Source organism: Echiichthys vipera (genome assembly GCF_963691815.1).
Source record: "Echiichthys vipera genome assembly, chromosome: 9".
Classification (NCBI taxonomy): Eukaryota; Metazoa; Chordata; class Actinopteri; order Perciformes; family Trachinidae; genus Echiichthys; species Echiichthys vipera.
Window position 1 is genome coordinate 12576585 of NC_139834.1, and position 19060 is coordinate 12595644.

At 42.8% G+C, this 19060-nt stretch overlaps 1 protein-coding gene across 3 annotated transcripts in view; it reads left to right on the plus strand.

Annotated features, from left to right (window-relative positions):
• The window catches only part of LOC310951521 (protein bicaudal D homolog 2-like), a 43789-nt gene extending 27581 nt beyond the window's left edge, over positions 1-16208 (plus strand). The window contains exons 4-11 of one of the 3 annotated variants that reach the window (XR_014593336.1): positions 302-516; positions 604-850; positions 2653-2910; positions 3741-3944; positions 4030-4578; positions 5129-5280; positions 10477-12391; positions 13956-16208. Coding sequence is in view for 2 of the 3 variants with exons in the window: in XM_083919785.1 (XP_083775911.1) it covers positions 302-516; positions 604-850; positions 2653-2910; positions 3741-3944; positions 4030-4578; positions 5129-5280; positions 10477-10831 (1980 nt within the window). In the remaining variant the exon portion in view is untranslated. Of the gene's footprint in view, positions 1-301; positions 517-603; positions 851-2652; positions 2911-3740; positions 3945-4029; positions 4579-5128; positions 5281-10476 lie in introns of all 3 variants that reach the window. The other 2 variants (XM_083919786.1, XM_083919785.1) reach the window with 2 other exon arrangements.
• Positions 16209-19060: the final 2852 nt, after the last annotated feature.

The following is a 19060-nucleotide window of genomic DNA, read 5'->3' on the forward strand; positions in this document are numbered from 1 at the left end:
GTTCTGTATATTCATCGCATAGGACATGAAACAACACAAAAGAGGCTCCTACTTTTTCGTCATCCAATATAAAAAGGATCTCCAAATCCAATTAACTTTAAATAACTTATTAGAAAGGGAAATTAAATGGATATGTTCTCAATTAACATTATCTTGAATAATGCCATTCTTTTTGATCCAGCTGGTTAGCCGCATATGAACCAGCCCGACAGCTCATTTTCATTGAAGCAGCATCTAGTTATATTCATTTTTCTTTGAATGTAAAACTCATTAAAGGCGTTCCCTCTCCTCGTTTGCCCAGGTGGAGTTTGAGGGTTTGAAGCATGAGATCCGTCGTCTAGAGGAGGACACTCAGTTCCTTAACAGCCAACTGGAGGATGCCATCCGACTAAAAGAGATCGCAGAGCGTCAGCTAGGTGAGGCCCTGGAGACCATCAAGACTGAGCGTGAGCTGAAAGCGTCCCTGAGGAAAGAGCTCTCCCACTACATGAACATCGGAGACACTCTTTGTCACAGGTAAAAAGCAGGCAAACAAGGTGTTCACAGGCCGCAGCACACTGTACACTGTAAAAAACACTAAATGACACCTGCTTTTCCCGTCAGCCCTCTTAGCATTTCTCTGGATGGTCTCAAGTTCAGCGACGATGCCAGCACTGAACCAAACAACGACGAGGCTCTCCAGGGATTTGAGAATGGCCTCACCAAACTGGCCAACACCATCAACTACGACAACCGCATCTCCACTCCCAAGATGGAAGAGCTATTCCATCCCGCACCCAGTCTCGTGGACGATCTGCTGAGCGAACTTAACATCTCAGAGATCCAGAAACTCAAACAGCAGCTGATGCAGGTTTGTTTTTAACCACCCTGGAGAACTGAAAACTTTTTTGTCTGTTACCAGTAGAAGATATTGCTGTCCATCCACTTCAGTGAATAATAACCATCCGTTCTAAAGACAAGTAACAATGGATCAATGGATTGCAATTACTGATTGGGGTGTAAATGACTTTTTTTCAGCAGTTTCAAATGTATTCATTGAAGAGAGAATCAATACAAACTAATAATGAGAATAAAGCACCTTGACTATTTCTAGATATTCTTGATATGGGAATAGATTTATGAGATGCCTTTGCTTATCATAGCAATAACTTAAAACAGCAGGACTAAAGTATATATTAGAGTAGTTTGGAGGTGTTACTGTCTGAAAGAGTGAGTCAGTAGATCCCTTCCAGCAAACTTAATCCATGGAGACTCACACACCCTTCAGGCTTCGCTGGGCTGCAAGGCAGCGGGTGGTGGCACCAGTGGACCTGCCATCTGCTTGCTCATCACCCCATGAGTCCAAAGCCACGCCTGATTGGGCTCCATGGTTACCAGAAAGTAAGGGGGAACCTGTGGATAACGATTGTTTTGAGGTCTACAAGATTTAGGATTTTTTTTTCGCCCTTCATCAAACAGAAACCCGGTTTCTGGATTAATAAAGTAAAGTTAAAGTTGCCTCAATACTGCCCTGCTGTGGGGCACCGTTCTGCTTCTCAGCCCTGACAATTGTGGTGAATCTGGGGGGCTGTGACACAGTTTGATATGAGCATGCAGCATGTCATGAAGTCTCCTGCCAGGTCATTCCACAGATTCCAGGCAGGAATCAGAGCAGAGTGAACAAGTGCTTCCTTTACTAATTCAGCCAGAGTCTGTTCCTCTCCTACCTACTTTATTTCATTTTATCGATTAGGTACTCAAATGATCAGACGTCTCCTCCTCCGATATGTGAGATCATCAGTGTCAGCATTGACTTGATGCTTTACAAGTGACAAAATACATCATGATTATACAGTGTCATGCTTTCATACTTTATTAGTATGTAATATTTTAACATGTGATATGTGACATAAAGGAATATTAAGTAGAGTGCTCCTCAACATGACAAGCCATCTAAATCAAAGTTTTTAATATCAATCAATTCATCATTATATATTCCGCACTAATAAAACATTAATGCAGATGAGCGCGTAAGTGATACTTTTACATTATTTACAGATCAGTTTCTGAAATAACTCAGTGCTTATATCAGCGTGTGTGTGCGTGTGCGTGTGTGTGTGTGTGTGTGTGTGTGTGTGTGTGTGTGTGTGTGTGTGTGTGTGTGTGTGTGTGTGTGTGTGTGTGTGTGTGTGTGTGTGTGTGTGTGTGTGTGTGTGTGTGTGTGTGTGTGTGTGTGTGTGTGTGTGTGTGTGTGTGTGTGTGTGTGTGTGTGTGTGTGTGTGTGTGTGTGTGTGTGTGTGTGTGTGTGTGTGTGTGAGACGATCCACCTAGTGACTCTGCCAGTTCTGAGTTGAACCCAGTCCAGCAAATTGTCAAGGTCACCCTGACTCTGATGCTTCTGGGCCACTGGGCAAAGAGCCACACATACATGGGCAACACAAGCCTGATAGTGGGTAGAGTTACCTGAGTAACATTACAGATAATCCACTGATTTAATATGATGGGTTTTCAAAGGAATCATTCACATCATCATCATTCACATCATCAAGAAATTCAAATGTGAAATTCCACATGTACAATAACCCAAGCAGCGAGTTCTGCCCTCTCATCATAGAGATGGAGTATAATGATGTCACGTCTTATTGCTCTTTGTGTCTCTTCCTCTCTCCTCAGATGGAGCGTGAGAAGGTCAACCTGCTGTCCACCCTGCAGGACTCCCAGAAACAGCTAGAGCAGGCAAACGGTGCTCTGTCCGAACATCAGGAGAAGGTCAACCGCCTCACAGAGAACCTCAATGCCATCCGCAAGCTCCAGGCCAGCAAGGAGCGCCAGTCTGCCTTGGACAACGAGAAAGAACGTGATAGCCACGAAGACGGCGACTACTATGAGGTGGACATCAATGGACCTGAGATTCTGGAGTGCAAGTACAAGGTACCTGTCTTCCAAGGCTGCCCCCCTCTTAAGATTTTTAAGGCGATAAGTAATTTTTCATGCTGAATAACTTATTTCCAAAAAACGTATTTGAACGATTCTGTGTGGAGAAACTGTCAACAGTCAACAAAATCATTCATCAATCAATCAATCATCATCATCAAGAATTTCTTTAATCATGGACAGCTCTTCTGTCTTCTTGAGCGTAGACAGGACAAAAATCGGGTGATCAATATTTTGTAGTAGTAGTCAGAAAAAGACAAATGTCTTATGAAACATATTGTCTTTTTTTACAGTGCATCCGGAAAGTATTCACAGCGTTTCACTTTTTCCACATTTTATTACGTTACAGCCTTATTCCAAATTGTATTAAATTAATCTCTGTCCGCTAAATTCTACACATAATGCCCCATTATGACCACGTGAAAAAAGTTGAGAGTTTTGAAAATGTATTAAAATTAAAAAACAAAGAAATCATATTTACATAAGTATTCACAGCCTTTGCTTAATACTTTGTAGAACCACCTTTGGCAGCCTCTACAGCCTCAGGTTCTACAAAGTATTAAGCAAAGGCTGTGAATACTTATGTAAATATGATTTCTTTGTTTTTTAATTTTAATACATTTTCAAAACTCTCAAGAAAACTTTTTTCACATGGTCATAATGGGGCATTATGTGTAGAATTTTGAGGACAGAGATTAATTTAATACAATTTGGAATAAGGCTGTAACGTAATAAAATGTGGAAAAAGTGAAACACTGTGAATACTTTCCGGATGCACTGTAAATATAGCGTTTGTATATTCTCATCCACGGATCTTGCTTTGCTAGGTTGCTGTGTCCGAAGCAGGAGAGCTGAAGGAGGAACTGAAGACTCTGAAGGCAGAATATCAGGCCTGTCAGTCACGTTACGAAGAGGAGCGCACCCGTCTGGAGAACGATGTCACAACACTGGGAGGGAAGCTGGCAACTCTGGAGAGGACCAGTCAGTCAGAGAGGGAAGAGAAGGCTAAGCTAGAGAAAGAGCTGCGCAAGGTGAGATGTTGCTCATTTTATGATTTTTTTCTTTTACTTTCTAAGAAAACATGCCAAATTTACACCTTTCTCTCTGTGTCTTCAGTTGAGCGATGTGGCAGGCGAATCACAGGGTAGTCTAAGTGTGGCACAGGACGAGCTGGTCACCTTCAGTGAGGAACTGGCCACTCTCTACAACCACGTCTGCATGTGCAACAACGAGACCCCCAACCGCGTCATGCTCGACTTCTACAAGGAGGGTAAGGGTTGTCGGAGCAGCCCAGAGGGCCGTGGCCGCCGCTCTCCCATTTTGCTAACCAAGGGCCTCTTCCCGGAGCATGGTAAGACCGACCTAAGCGACGGGGCTCCCTCACCAGTCTCCTCACTGCCTTCTCCCGTGTCTGACCACCGTCGCGAGCCCATGAACATCTACAATCTGGTGGCCATCATCAGAGACCAGATCAAGCACCTGCAGCTGGCTGTGGACCGCACCACAGAGCTGTCGCGCCAGAGGGTGGCCTCTCTGGAGCTCGGCACTGTGGCCGACAAGGACAAGGAAGCCTGCATGGAGGAAATCCTCAAACTGAAATCCCTGCTCAGCACCAAGAGGGAACAGATTGCAACCCTCAGGACTGTCCTCAAGTCCAACAAGCAGGTTGGTCATTTTGTTGTTGTTGTTTTTTTGTTCTCACAATGTGAATTTAACTAAGTGGGTATCACTTCTAAACATTTGCCAGTTTTCATTGAAAGACAGAAACAGAAGAAGAGAGTGTCAGCTATTTCAGGTCTAATCAGCTGTTGTAGCAAATGCGTTGCAGACAAGATCTATAACAAACACTGGTGGAGACAGCAGCAATGATGTCAGCTGTCCAGAGTATCTATGTGGTTCGAACTGCCCTTCAAAGCACAAAGAACCCTAACCCAGACACATATTGTGTATGCAGTTGCTCTGGAAGACCTTTAAAGTTTGTGTGTGGTTACCCAGTGACCATTTGAACACAGACATGAAAGTCCCTCATAAACCACACACACACCTATGGGTTTAAAACCAGAAGCTAATATTAACAACTACAGGCTGCCGGGCTTTAAACTTGAAAGAAATAGGTGAATGGTCTTTATTAACAGACTTCTTGTGACAGGAAATGCACCCCCCTCGGACGCCTTCCAGCTGCTCTGACCCTTTTGTTTTTCTCGTCCACCCACAGACAGCTGAAGTCGCTCTGGCCAATCTGAAGAGCAAGTATGAGAACGAAAAAGCCATGGTAACAGAGACCATGATGAAACTGAGGAATGAGCTCAAAGCGCTGAAGGAGGACGCCGCCACCTTTTCCTCTCTCCGAGCTATGTTCGCCACACGGTAAGAAACCCGCCACCGTCTGCTCAGTGGACATCGCAAAAATAAATGAATAATATAAGTATATATATATATGTATATATGTCTCAGTCATACTGCCTTCCAAGAGTCTATAGGCTTAGTTGTCTGCCCAAATTGTCTTGCATGAAGCCCAAACTGGGTAGGTGTGTTGTGCCACTGTTAACGTAGTTTGAAAGGGTAGCAGTAACACAGCAGAATAATTGCTGTTCTTATAACCACTGCACATTAACCATACAAAGACCATAAACAAGGTAAACCAGGTAAGATTAAGATAAGATTATCATCATAAACGTAATCAATTTTTACCATATGTTGGCTACATCTCTGTGGTATTATTGTAACAGGACATGTTTATTGTTTGTTGGTGAGAATCGCGGTCAGGAAGGGATATGAGAATTGATACTAATATAGAGCACAGAAGGTGTCTAATCTGTGTATCATTTAAGTGTGTGGGTGAGTGTCTGTGTGTGTGGGTGGGTGGATGTGCTCACTAATCTTTTCTGATTCCAAAGAGAAGCCGGTCAAAGGTTCTGTGCATAATCCCACCTCATCTTAGTCTGGATTACACATTCACCCCTCAACACATAGTAGAGCAAGTGCTCACACACTGCTTGCTTGTTGTTGTTGTGGTGTGTGTGTGTGTGTGTGTGTGTGTGTGTTGCACACTTGTCCCGTAAATGTACGCTCTGGTCCAGATGGCTGCTCTGAGGTGCTGATACAGTCTTTCGTTCTGCATTTAAGACTCCTCCACAATCAACAGCAAAGCTCAAGTTGCGTGGAGCGAGGAGAGTATGGATAGACAGAATTATGGAGGGAATTTGTGGTCAGCTCGGCACCCCTCATACAGTCGTTCAATACCTATACCTGAATTGTGCTCACTGAAGGAACTCCATATACCTACAGCGTCTAATCAGTTAGCAACGCAAGCAAAACCTGTCCGCCTGCAAATATGAGAGTGCATTGTCATGGGTTGTTGGCCCACTGCAAAGCCAGATGGTTAGAGGATGTAGGTGTGATGCTAAACCATTTGGACCAAAGACAACCACGGCTAAGAGGAAACCAGATCTTACCCCTACTAATGACATCATTTTTACCCTCTAGGGGCCAATGAGTTGTCTCTTGTCATTGTTACAGCAGTGCAGGGAAGGCGTGAGATCATATTTGTCTTGAAGAGCCTTTGTAAATTGTCTGGGTCTTTAAACCTCTTGCTGGAGAAGCTTAAGATAACAACACATTACAGCTTTTTACAGTTCACTGCCTGCATCAACGCACATGTTTTTTTTTTACTTTTGCACAATTGATGCTGATGATGCAATTGAGGCTTCAGTAGTTTTTCACTGTTCTGGTGCTTATGCGTGAATTACATTCTGTCTGTTTATGGGATTCACGTATTTGTATGTAAATTCTGTCCTCTGCGCCACAGAGCTGGGTCAGGGAACTCAATGAGAGGCTGAGGGACTCGCCTGAGCAGGGTTTCCCACACTCCCCCCTCTTTTGTATCCCCGTCCCCCCTTCCATCTTTCTTTCCTCTCAAAGAAAGAGAGGAAAGAAGCAGGCCTTCAGTTAAAGCCCACTGCAGGAGACTAATTTGTCTTTTTTTCTCTCATGGTAATCACCTCTCCAGCTAAGTCTGTAAAGGTAGATTTCTGAGATGTGGAAAACTCTGATAAAAATGTGTGGTCGTTGACAAAGGGGAAGAAAGGTGGAGTGGAAGTGAAAGAATGTGTTGGTTTTTGTTGGATCCTTTGTGTGGTGTAATGTCTGTGCCTCTCGTATAGTAGAGTTACTTGAGGTTTTTTCAAAGCGTATTTTGTTCAGTGAGAGACACAGAATTTAACGTTTTTTCAATAGCCTGTACGTGCTTCTCTCTCTGTTTCTGTATTTGTGTGTGCCTCACCAGCTGCAGTCTCTGGTGTCATGTTAACAGTGAGCTCCTGCCTCTAACATTCCTAAGACATGCCTTGACATGCTCTCAGCTCCTGCTAACAATCAAACCATTAGCCCAAGTTATATTTTCTTCTCAAACTCACACCCGCAATCATCATGCTGTTCTGTTGTTAGTAGTTTTTCCTCTCCATCATTCTTTCTTTCGTTCAGTTTTTTCCTCCTCCTCCTACTCCCTTCTCTCTCTATATGATCTCACTGTGACCAATCAAGCTCCAGACAACAGCCGAAGAGGTTGTATGCGTTTCTGTGCTTTGGAGGCATTATTCATTGTGAACCATGATGTTGCAATAGTTGAGGTTTCCTTGAGCAGCCATGAATGCAATTGGCTGCTGTAAATAATCGCAGCAAAATGCAGATAAAGTGATGTCAGTGATGTGAATATGATGACTTTTCATCTTCAAAAGGCCAGCAGCCGCCTTCCGACCCCCCTCAGCCATTGTGCCACCTCATCCCATCAGCAGGCCAAAGAGGCCCCCCATTGTATTCCTCCGGTCCCTAGAATAGACTCTTCTTTTTTTTCCCGGGAAAAACGCACTCTGTCTCACCCCCATGCAAAACTGACTGAGCCGTCTGAAGGCGCACCAGCCCCCCTACACCCTCCCTGCCAGCTCTTTCCCCCATCTCATACTAGGTTTAATGAAGCAGCACTGATCCTTGTTGTCTGGGTGTGTGTCCCACTGGGAATCAAACTGCATACACAAAAGAGGGAATGGTTTATGTTTTTATGGTGGTCTGGCAAGGCCAGAGTTCATGTGGCTCACAACAACGTGCAGCACCACACAGCAAAAACATCTGCTCTACTGTCAGATTTTGCCTTCGACACTTATTTTTCTTAAATCAAGAAAATAATTTGCAGTTAGGTTAAGACAAAGATAGCAGCTCCTAGAAATAAATAACTTTCACAAAATCCCACGAGAATCTACAAAATATGCAAAACAAGTTTATTTTGTTTGGAAACGGGTCAAGAATCCCATCCAGCTTTTCTGCTTGTTTTCAGAAAACAATTTATGACTCAGGACACGTGATATCTTTTTTTTTTTTTTTTTGGCAGTGCAGTAGTTAAAGCAACCACTAATTACTGACCAAACATTAGATCTCACGTGCCTTATTTGAATATGACAGTTATACAGTTATAGCTATCGGGCAGCGGAATACAACAGAAGAGCTGCAGAAATAGACCTGCATTCTTGTGGTTTTTGAAAGTATAAAAGAGTCTGTGAAGTGTCACCACAGGTCGGGCACAGCAATACCTCACAGAGAAAAGGTAGAAGGGTGAGGCTTCCTAGCGGTTAAATAATTTCAGATTGGTTTAAGTGTCCCATCCTTGGAGGTTAAGTCGCTGCCTGGTAACATTACCCCTCCTTACACATAGGTGTGCCAGTCATTACTGGAGAATGTCGCTCAAATTGCTTTGTCAGCAACACAGAAATTGGGGATGAACAAGATTGGAAGTGTGAAAGTGACTGATGCAAGCAGACACACCGAGACAGCAGCAAGGAAGCCGTGAAGGAAAAAAAGGCTGGAGAAGCACGATAAAAGCTAGGATGTGATTGAAAGAGAGATGAATGAAAGAGCAACGTAATGAAAGGGGGGAAAGGATAAAAACGTGAAAATGGAAGGGCAGCACAACAGTAGCAGATGGAGAGTGGAGATATGGAAACCCCCCCCCCCATCTGAAAATCCCCTTGGGTGACCCACTTTCTATACCTGTCCAGCCCTAGAAACACACGCAGATGCACACGCACATACAAGGGCACAGGGAGACAGGTAATAGTGTCGCAGTGCAGCACTGTGATATGTAGCGGTAGGGGGACAGTGTGTCATTTATTGTGCTATTTCGCGCAGACATAGGAGGTGGAAGAGATTGATTGAAGTGATATAGTCTCACTCCAACTGGAAAAGTGGAGATCTGGTGTGAAGAGCTTTAGCTCAGTGCAATGAACCCTTTTTTTCCCCATCTTCATTAGACTCCTCTCTCCGACTCACCTTCTCAGCATGTTCCTCAGGTGACGTACTAACAACATTCTTAGGTCGCACTCACACTGTCCTTCCGCACCGGGCCAAAACAGCTTTTTCGGGTAGAGCCTAGTACGTTTGACCAGTGTGAGTGCAACCGCTCCGCGTCTAGCTGCGGCCAGTTGGCCGTCCACAGCCCGTTTGAGAGAGGTGGGCTTTTGTAGAGCGCGTTTGCACATGTACGAGCACGAGCACGCCTACGGCGGCTCTCACGTCATTTTATGTGCGCCTGTTCAGACATAGAAAAAAAAAAAGATGCGCGGACATTTAACAACAACAACAATGGCCGCGAAAGGTTCACGTTGATGTGATGTGGAGGTGGAGTGTTTACTGCAGATTTGGTCAGATGAAAATATTCAAAAACAGTCGGACAAGACGCACAAAAACTCTGAGGTCTATGGAAAGATTTGTAAACAAAGCGGCGCATCGGGATGACGTCAATCAATGCGTGTGACGTGTTACGGCATGATGGCGTATGGACAGGCAAAAAGCATTTGCGCGAGGCCCAGGCAGTGTGAGTACAAACGGGCTGGCCCGGTGGGGGAGAGGGAGGGGGGTACAAGTACCCTAAAGCCCAGGGCGCGGTGCGGAAGGACAGTGTGAGTGCGCCCTTAGTGACCCATAGGTTAATGCTTTCATCCTTTCTGTTTGGGATCTATACACTCCTCATATTATTTGAAGCAGGATAACATATCCCATGTTGCAGTATTCAGTTAAAAGCGGACAGATAGAGTGCTGTATCTATGTTGTCAAATATCTGCTCAAATTAGAGTGCATTTGAGTTTGGTGAAGGGGACAGAAATGGGTGAGGAAATCAGTAGTTAATAATGCAGGAGTTCTACTAGTCTCGTCTGAACTATGTGGATGGCGCGACCTGGTGGTGGCAAAAGAAACCATGTAACCAGGGGAAAGATCATGGTGGAAGTGCATCAGTTTCAGTTGTTTTAGTCTTAATGACTGTTGGTGTTAATATATCAGACATGCAGCTAGGTTTTTCATGTATTGTATGCAATTTTGCAAAAGCTTTGATGCAAACAACAAAAAGCCAACTCTTGGCTCCATGAGGCTGTTTGGTATTCTTGGAACTGCCGGTGCCCCCTTGTGGTATGGCACGGGAAAGTGTTCATGATGTAAAAACATGCTGATATTCTTCAATTCCAGTTTAAAGTGAAACAATACTGACTATAGTCTTCTCTCTCTGTGTCTCTCTTGCAGTTGTGATGAGTATGTCACTCAGCTGGATGCGATGCAGAGGCAGCTGTCTGCAGCAGAGGATGAAAAGAAGACCCTTAACTCTCTACTGCGAATGGCTATCCAGCAGAAACTGGCCCTGACTCAGCGTCTGGAAGACCTGGAGTTTGACCACGAGCAGACCCGCCGTGGGGGCAGCACCGGCAGGGCCAGGGCTCGCGGCAAGATCACCAGCAGCACGTCCAACAACCCCCACGTAAGTCCGAGTCTCACCTGCTCTGGCTCCAGCCGACCAGAGCTCAACAATGCCATGCCCAACGGCATTCTTGGAGGTCCTCCGGTCTTTTGCAGCGAGAAGTACAAGATCTACTGTGACTGAGGCGACTGAGAAGTCTGCAGGGGACTGCTGTGTACAGAGGGGAGGGATCCCTCCCTGCATTAGTGTTAAAGAGCCCCACTTGCTCGCTTAGCTCCCTGGCCAGCCTGCACTCCTCTAGGAACTGCTGTGTGACTAACCGGCTGCTTGTGTGTGCTAGTGTAAACGCTTAGGGGAATGCAGATGTATGTACAGTGTGCACTAGACGTTTGGACTGTAGTAGACATATATGGCATGTGGATTATAGGGCCCCGGTTATATTGGGGGTTACGTGGGTATAATGGAGTGTCTATTCTTTCCGCTGTCACGGTGCTGTACGTATGATGTAAAAGGTGGCAACTTTTGTGCTTGTTTGTTCTGGCCCCCTAAGTGCATTGCCTGGTAACAGTAACACATTATGGGGGTGGGGACTTGTAAAGAAGATGTCGATTTGACGGTGTTGTGTCTGTCGGCATTGGTGCTCCTTTAATAAAAGCCCCCTTCTGTCTCCTGCCTCTCCGTCCTGGCCCCCCAGGACTGACCTGCGTCCAGCATCCCACTGTGCAATCAGGTCACTCAAGGAACTTTACAAAAAAGGAACTTTGAAGAGAAAGGAACTAAAATATGCAATCTTCCTCTGCTTCCTTGCTACGGGAGCAAGGTGTGATTCTACAGAAAAATTCAAAAACTCTTAAGTGGCTTTGCCACTGGTTTTATGATTAAATTGTTTGGGCAGAAAAGGAGCACCTGTGACCACAGGTGTTTATTTCAGGATCATTTTTAAAGCTGTGATGCTAGCACACCAATACAATAGGGTCGGTAGAAACGCATGGCTTTGCAGCTGAAAATGCTTATGAGCTTCATAACTGTTTTTCTGTTGTCAAGTGTGTGGTACAAGAGGAAGTCATGTACTGCGGGGCTCTACACTGTAAAGAGTTATTTGGTGTCTGGTGAAAATACAGGAGGGCTATTATGTTGCGATGGATTCTTTCAGAGCCATATTATAAAGAACGTTTGACAAATCGATCTCCACACCCAAATTAAGTGCACTTCAACATAGGTGCCTCAGGTTCCTACTTCTGTTAAAATGGATATGATTACTGTGAACAGAGATACAATATAGTTTTGATCAAAGATGAATTTTTAAATATGGAGTAAATCCTAGAAGAGCACAAATCAAAAAGAGAAACCCACATGTGCACAACAAATCTGCAAACGAAACCAACCGACCACTCGGCAAAAGTGCCTGTCGACCCAAACGCTTGATATATTTATCTATCTGTTGATGTAAGGCCCTGTCCTTGTGTCTCAACTTGAGCGAACACTGTTCTGTTCCTTCTCTCCCCCCAACCTCTGTCTCCTTGCTCTATTTTTTGGGAGATCGCTCAGAGCTCCCAAATAATTTCTGTGTGGTTACCTCAGAAACCCTTCCCTCATGTCTCTAATCTGTGTCTTGTCGCTTGGTCGCAAATTTTCGACCTTCTCTCTTTTAGATTGTCAGCAGCTTGCTCCCCCAGCATCACCACTCACCCTTTAACTAGAACGAGGAATTGTGGGGAAAGTTGCCCTGAATATTTCTGTCAGGTAACGTCCTCACATGCCGTGTGTTGTGTTCCTGATATTTGCCTGTGTGTTTATAACAGCGTTTACATGACGGGCCCTCATGTCTGTATTATATTTTTAACCTTTGCAAATGGAGGGTCGCTCATATATTTTACTTTGTTTTCTGGTGTGTGAGGACAGAGTGACGTAGTGTTTTTGTATCCACAATAGCTTTAACCCCTTGCAAGCTAGCATTACGCAAATAGGAAAAAATATATATAAGTGGGGCTTGTGTTTAATAAATCCATGTATTGCTTGTGGATCATAGACACATTAGCTTTACGATGCTAAAAGCAGGGTTGATATGAGGAAATCCTGCAAGATTGATCAAATTATGCGTTTTCTACTACAACTATGCTATATTAAAATCTATATTCTTAATATGATCATGTTCAGGTTATAATCTTGCAGGACCCTACAACAGTATTCCTTCCTCTCAAATATAAAGAGAGGGAGCCTAATTATTCCTCTGAAAATGGAACAATGTCAGTGGTCAACCCTGCTTGAGTGTGCATCCATAAGCCGCAGCGCACGCACAGCATGAAGACGAGGCTATCGTACACACCTCCTTAGAGGTCAATCACTCTTAAGTTTGAGATTTACTTAACTTGCAAGTGTGATATATTCTTTCTATCAGTTTGCGCTGACGTAGAAAAAAGGTTTGGGGAGTAGAGGAGGGAGAACTACTCTTGTTGTAAAACCAGCTCCTGAGAGAGGAGATAAGAAAGCCATGCTGGTGAAGAAAGCCAGATGTCTGGCTGAGAGCTGACTCTCATACTGTGGAAAAATTAGTCCAGGGATTTCCTGAGTGAGAAACTCCTGGTTCATTTCTGGAGGGAAAAAAATAAAGAAACGGAAGACTGGTTGCTCAGTTAACCAGAGGACATTGTTTCAAATTAGTTGAGCCCCTAACCGTTCCCCTTGTATAGGCTCTGTGGAATCACTGAGCAGTAGGTAGACCCCAGGATGTGATCGTGACTAGAACCCCCTCTCCTTATCTCGATGAATTCCCAGTTTGCTCCGTCTAGTTTGAAATCAATGTCTGGATTATCTGGTGTTATATCAGCTAAAGGCTCCTCCTACCTCTGCTTGCAGGCTCCTCCCACGTCACCTTTAAGTTTTACCACATGATGCATTCAATTTCGGATTTTTAATAAGCCTGCATGTCAACAACATAACCCATTTTTCATTAACTTGCATGTCATATGAGAAAGACCCATCTCCTTTGACCTGGGTGGTGGGATGTGGCTTCAACTCTGTCCTATGAATCAAAGGTCATGGTACTTGTGAGACATTGGCTTCCTAACTGCGCACGCAGGAGAATTTATGGCGAATGCGTTTTCCCATTCTGACGATGTTGATGTGGGAGGAAAATCTCCTGGCATAACATGGGCTGCCTCACGGCTCCTAACAAGGCTTCCGTTGCTTTTGACTAACTACAGCCGCCGTCTACTTTGTTCTCTGTGAGCTCAGCTGCCATGTTGCTCTAAAAAACATTGACGTTCAATGCTGATGCTGATCATTTGTGTGTTTCTTCATTTTGCAGTCATTACAGTAGTTCCGCGTGGATGACGAAGTGCCAACACAAGGTCCATTCTCACTGCTGATTGAGTTCACCGAAAAGAGTTAGCACAAATAGGCCATTCGGACTTGAAGCCGAATAAAATACAAAAATTAAAAAACGCTGATATCCAGTCGAATAAACTGACCTACTACCTTCTTATTGCTTTTAAAATGTGATGGCTATCTGAACGACTTGCGTGCTGCTGCTGGAAGCCAATTTCTCACAGGTCCAATGAGCTGATTGAAATTCTGAACAGAGTTTGTGATTGGCTAATCTAACCCTCCAATGCGAAGCCAAGGGACATATTTTTTATTTTCTTCTCAATGTAAGCTGTTTGGTCTGGTTTTATCATCATTTTGTTTTGTTTTGTTTTAGTTTATTGTTTTTTGTTTTATCCGTGCACTTTTATTATATAGGATTATAACAGACTATTATTAACCTATAGGAAATTATGGTAGTACTATGGTTTGTGAGTTATTCAGTATAGATTAGGAAACTATAGGATTATACATCCTCCTGAATCATCTGAATTTAAATTGAAACAGAAACTATTTACTGTAGTAAAGGCTTCGCAAACCACAGATCTACTATTATGACTTCATCCTCAAGATTTTATCCATTAAATAATCATGTTTAAATTGTTTTGTTACATCATATGTTATGCTGTTGGTTTTCTTTTGTGTTTGTTCTACTGCCATGTTCTATACAAAAAATCCAGGGTGATCAAATTCTGGGGTTTTTTCATGTATTTATTATTCCTAGGAATAGTTCAAAATAACGCAATGAAACTTGACAACGCTCTGACTCAAATAGGTAAGTTGTGTTTTGGGTATGCTTTTCCTAACTTCTTACCGAGGGCGTTCCACTGAAACGGGATCACTGACTCTCAGAATTCTCTGCAAGTGTGACAATTAAATTCCAAATTGGAATTGTTTCATTCTCTCTTCGTTTATCGTGCCAAATCTTGGTGCACCGTTTAGGTTGAAAAGAATCAAGACTCGGAAAGAAGACAAACCGTCACTGAGAAAGACATAGTTGGGGCCATGGTTCTCCAAGCGAGCGCCGGGGTTTTGTTTTGTTCTTCGTTTCTGACCAGTAGTGCCTTTCATTGTTTCAAGGGAGAATCTTAGACTAGTATTTTGTGTTGACTTTTTTATAGGTGAGGACTTTGGGTTCAAAATGACTGTGAGCAGCAATAAATGCAAAGGGAATTTCCCCATCTGCATGAGTGAGATGATAGTTTTAAAATTAGCTCAATAAAACTGAAATTGTATTGAATTCTGCAGGTCAGTGATCCCACTCATTAAATTCAGGGGTATTAAGAAAAGGTTGTTTTTTATCAAACTTTGGGAACCAAATGAAATCCCTTTGGCCTCCTGTTATTGAACAAAATGCTCCAAACATCTGTAATGTGTTTGGGTAGATCGGTGTACTATTGGAAACATCTACGCATCTCTAGCTTTGTTTGGTGAAGGTAATGTGATATCAATAGTATTGTCGAAAAAATGTGCAGAGAGCGCATTTTCTCTTTCTTTTTGTCCAATATTTTTTTTTATTCTTTTTTTTTTATTCTTGAATCTTTTCTTTTTTTTTACATCATCTTTGAGCATTATGTTTTCAGGAAACAGAAAACAATATAAGCATCAACAAGCTTGAATAGTGCCATTACAGCCAATGCTTGTTTGTTGAGGCGTTAAAGTTACCAATATGGACGAGAAGCTAGGAAATAAAAGTGCAATTCAGATAATGTTTTACAATTTAAAAAAGGAAAGAAAAAGTTTTCTGTTTGCTGGAAGCGATAGCATTGTGATAATAAAATTAGCTGTGCAAACTTTATATTGTCATATTGTGTTTCAGTATTGATCCATAATGAGAGTTTGATATCTTTATATGAAATAACGACTTCACCTGTATGTTGGTATTTATTTGAATTGTCATGCAGTACTGTATTCTTATCAATAATGTGCATTATGATTAGTGACATATTGATTACAGCTAAATGTCATATGCATGTTTCTCAGTCATGGGACCTTTACACAGAGTAGAAAACAAACATGTAAACTTTTATCAGGGTGTTAAAAATATGGAGAAAAAAAAGGAAAAGACGAGTTAAGTCTGATGTATTACTGCTGAACTAATCTATGAAAGTGTTTTGTTTGTTTTCCAGTAGAAAGGGGGTATCTGTGTAAAGGTAGTCATGCTGGCTAAAATCAATAAATGTGACTTAAGTTCCAAGGCGTGTGGGTGTTGTTATTTATAGATCCTCCCCAGCAGCAGCAGATGAAGGGGTTAATCAGGGAAGTATAAGGTCTGCAGCCCTGGTGTCGGTTCCCAGCTGGAAGCCAGGGGCAGGGGAACTTCCCAGCTGTCTGAGCGGCTCCAGGACATGATCACATTTCACACAATGCACAAAAACACTTCTACCACCTACTCCCCCTTAAACCTTGCTCCTCTCTCTCTCTCTCTCTCTCTCTCTCTCTCTCTCTCTCTCTCTCTCTCTCCCTCCCCCTCCCCCTCTCTCTCCTCTGCCTTTCTCCATTTTCCCATTTCATCTCCTTTCCTCCCATCTCCCTGCCTTCTGGAGATACGCCCACACGCTGATCAGAGCCAGTTTCTTTTGACCTTTGGTGCACCCAGCTCTTCCTGTCCTTGCTCTGGAGGCCAGTGTTTGGCCCAATTAATGCTGCAGTGAGTGGTTTTTTTTTTTTTTGCAGTTGCTTAAAATGGAAATGCTGTTGGGTTCTTTCAGAAACAACCCATACTACAATTTAAAAAGCCCCAAAAGTGATTTATAACGATTCACATGATTCAACAAATGATTTCAATGTTTAAATGTTGAATTCTTGTCTCAGTGTATCGTGGGATGTGAGTCATTTTCGACTTGTGGCTGACTAAATGAACATAGCAATGGCCTTCCATAACAAAGGATGACGAATAGAATATATCACTTAAGGTACATATTGCATATTTCCATACAAGACATAGTGATCCTGGAGCTGTGTATGTTCAGGCTTGGCTATTTTTGCTGTATGTTTGGGCAAGTCTACATCCATGCTCCCGCTTGGAGTCGCAAGGAAGCGGAATGTTTCAACTATGCCCTCATTACCTTTTTCAAATCTAATTTATTAACTGCCAACTAGTTCTCACACATCACTGTATGTGATTGTCAGGTGTTACAGCTGAGCATTAACAGCAAAATGGTGCGAGTTGGTACTTGCCAAATCTAATTCAACAAAAATGTTCTTGTATGGTTACTCCAGCAATTTAATATTGCTCTTCTGTGAAGTTTGGTGGGATATATAAATGACAAATTAAAAAAGGAATACAATTGAATAGAATATACTATAATAAAAGTAAAACACATGTAAAAAGCAGTAGTAAAGGTGAACAATGAGCAGCAAAAATTAACATGTGCCTGAAAAGAAGCGAATGCACAAGCATAAAGTTTGCATTTCAGCTTCACAGTGATAAGAATCAGCTACAATATTAAAGGTCTAAATATTTCTAAAAAGTTAGATTTCCATGTCTTTTTTTATTATAAAGCAGGGTGAGGTGTTGTTTAAATACTGTGAAATCAATTAAAAAGCTCAATACACAGAGAAATGCACACAGCCCATATTTAGAATCTATGCCATTAAACGGCTGTCAGGGACTTCTGTTCAGTTGTGATGTTACAACTACTGTATATAGAAAGTGCTGCTATAGTGCCAATGCAGCCATTCCCCAGCTGTAATGACGGTGCAGAGACACAGAGAGTGTAGATGAGGAAGACCAATCAGAAAAGACTGGGTTTTTTCGTGAGGAGGGCCTAAAGAGACAGGCGCCAACACAGAGCATTTCAGACAGAGGGTGAACACAGGCATATTAAGACAGACAAATAATGAGAAGAATAATGGGTTTTTTTTTAGCATTAAAGTATTTAAACCTGTTCTATTAGAAACCCAAAATACAAGTATGAATCTGAAAATGAGCATAATATGTCCCCTTTAAAATATAGTCCTAGTATAGTATAGTTATTAGAATAACCTTGAATCAATTACATTCATTATCATAACACCCGCACAGTGCTGTGATTTTGTACAGTTAAAATCCGTTACTGCCATTTACCATATGCCTCGCTGATTGAATTTCAATGGCATGGAGTATTAATGAGAGCCAGAGGATAGAGGGCAAGTCACTGATGACATCACTATAGCAACAGTGGAGCCTTTGTTGGTGCCACTCTCCTCTCCCCACGCAGGGCTCCACTGGAAATATCGGTCAGTGGGATTCATTCCATGGCATCAGTCCCGCTCTATTAATATGCAGGTGCTGTGATTATACAGTGGGTTGAGGAGGGATTCATATAGCAGAGCAGCTGTTTCAGATCTCAACTGCTGCACTGTTACATTTCACCACTTGGAGTCACTATAACACAGTTGTTGACCTCTTCATGAGCAGCCTTTATCCTCAAAAGTTACTTTGCGGCCTTGTGTGTGTGTGTGTGTTTACACTTACAAAGAGTTATTTATGTGTATCAGCCAGCTCTGTCATGTGATGAATCCACGTGGCGCCTAAGGGGACGTAGAGTCGTGATCAGCTGATTTGGAGAAGAAGCACTCACATGAATTCTCTTCAAACACACGGTCACATTTTTTGAGCAATTCTACTGGAGCAGAAATAACACCACTGAAGATGTTAACAAATGTATAATCTGTGAAGTGTGAGCTCAGCCTCATGATGCATTAAAACATTCCTTAGTCCTGACACTGGACGCAGGGTGTGAGTGTCCTCCCAACTGTGACTCATGCATTATCTCCAATAAACTTTTGGTGTGGTTTCAGAATGGCAGGTTGCTGCAGTATCGATTGTCTGTGTCATATAACAGATGAAGTGTTGATTAAACCAGTGCGAGTCTTTCATTTGCACCTGAAAAAGAGTGGATGAATAAAGACTGGCACTGACTTGAGTGTGATTTGTCTGAGATTGGGACATTTACACTATGAGGCTTTTAGATAAGTGTAAAAGCACTACGAAGCTCATCTAACACTTATCTGCGTCAACGTTCACACCTATCCTTTAGTTTGCTCATCTGCCATCTCTTTTCT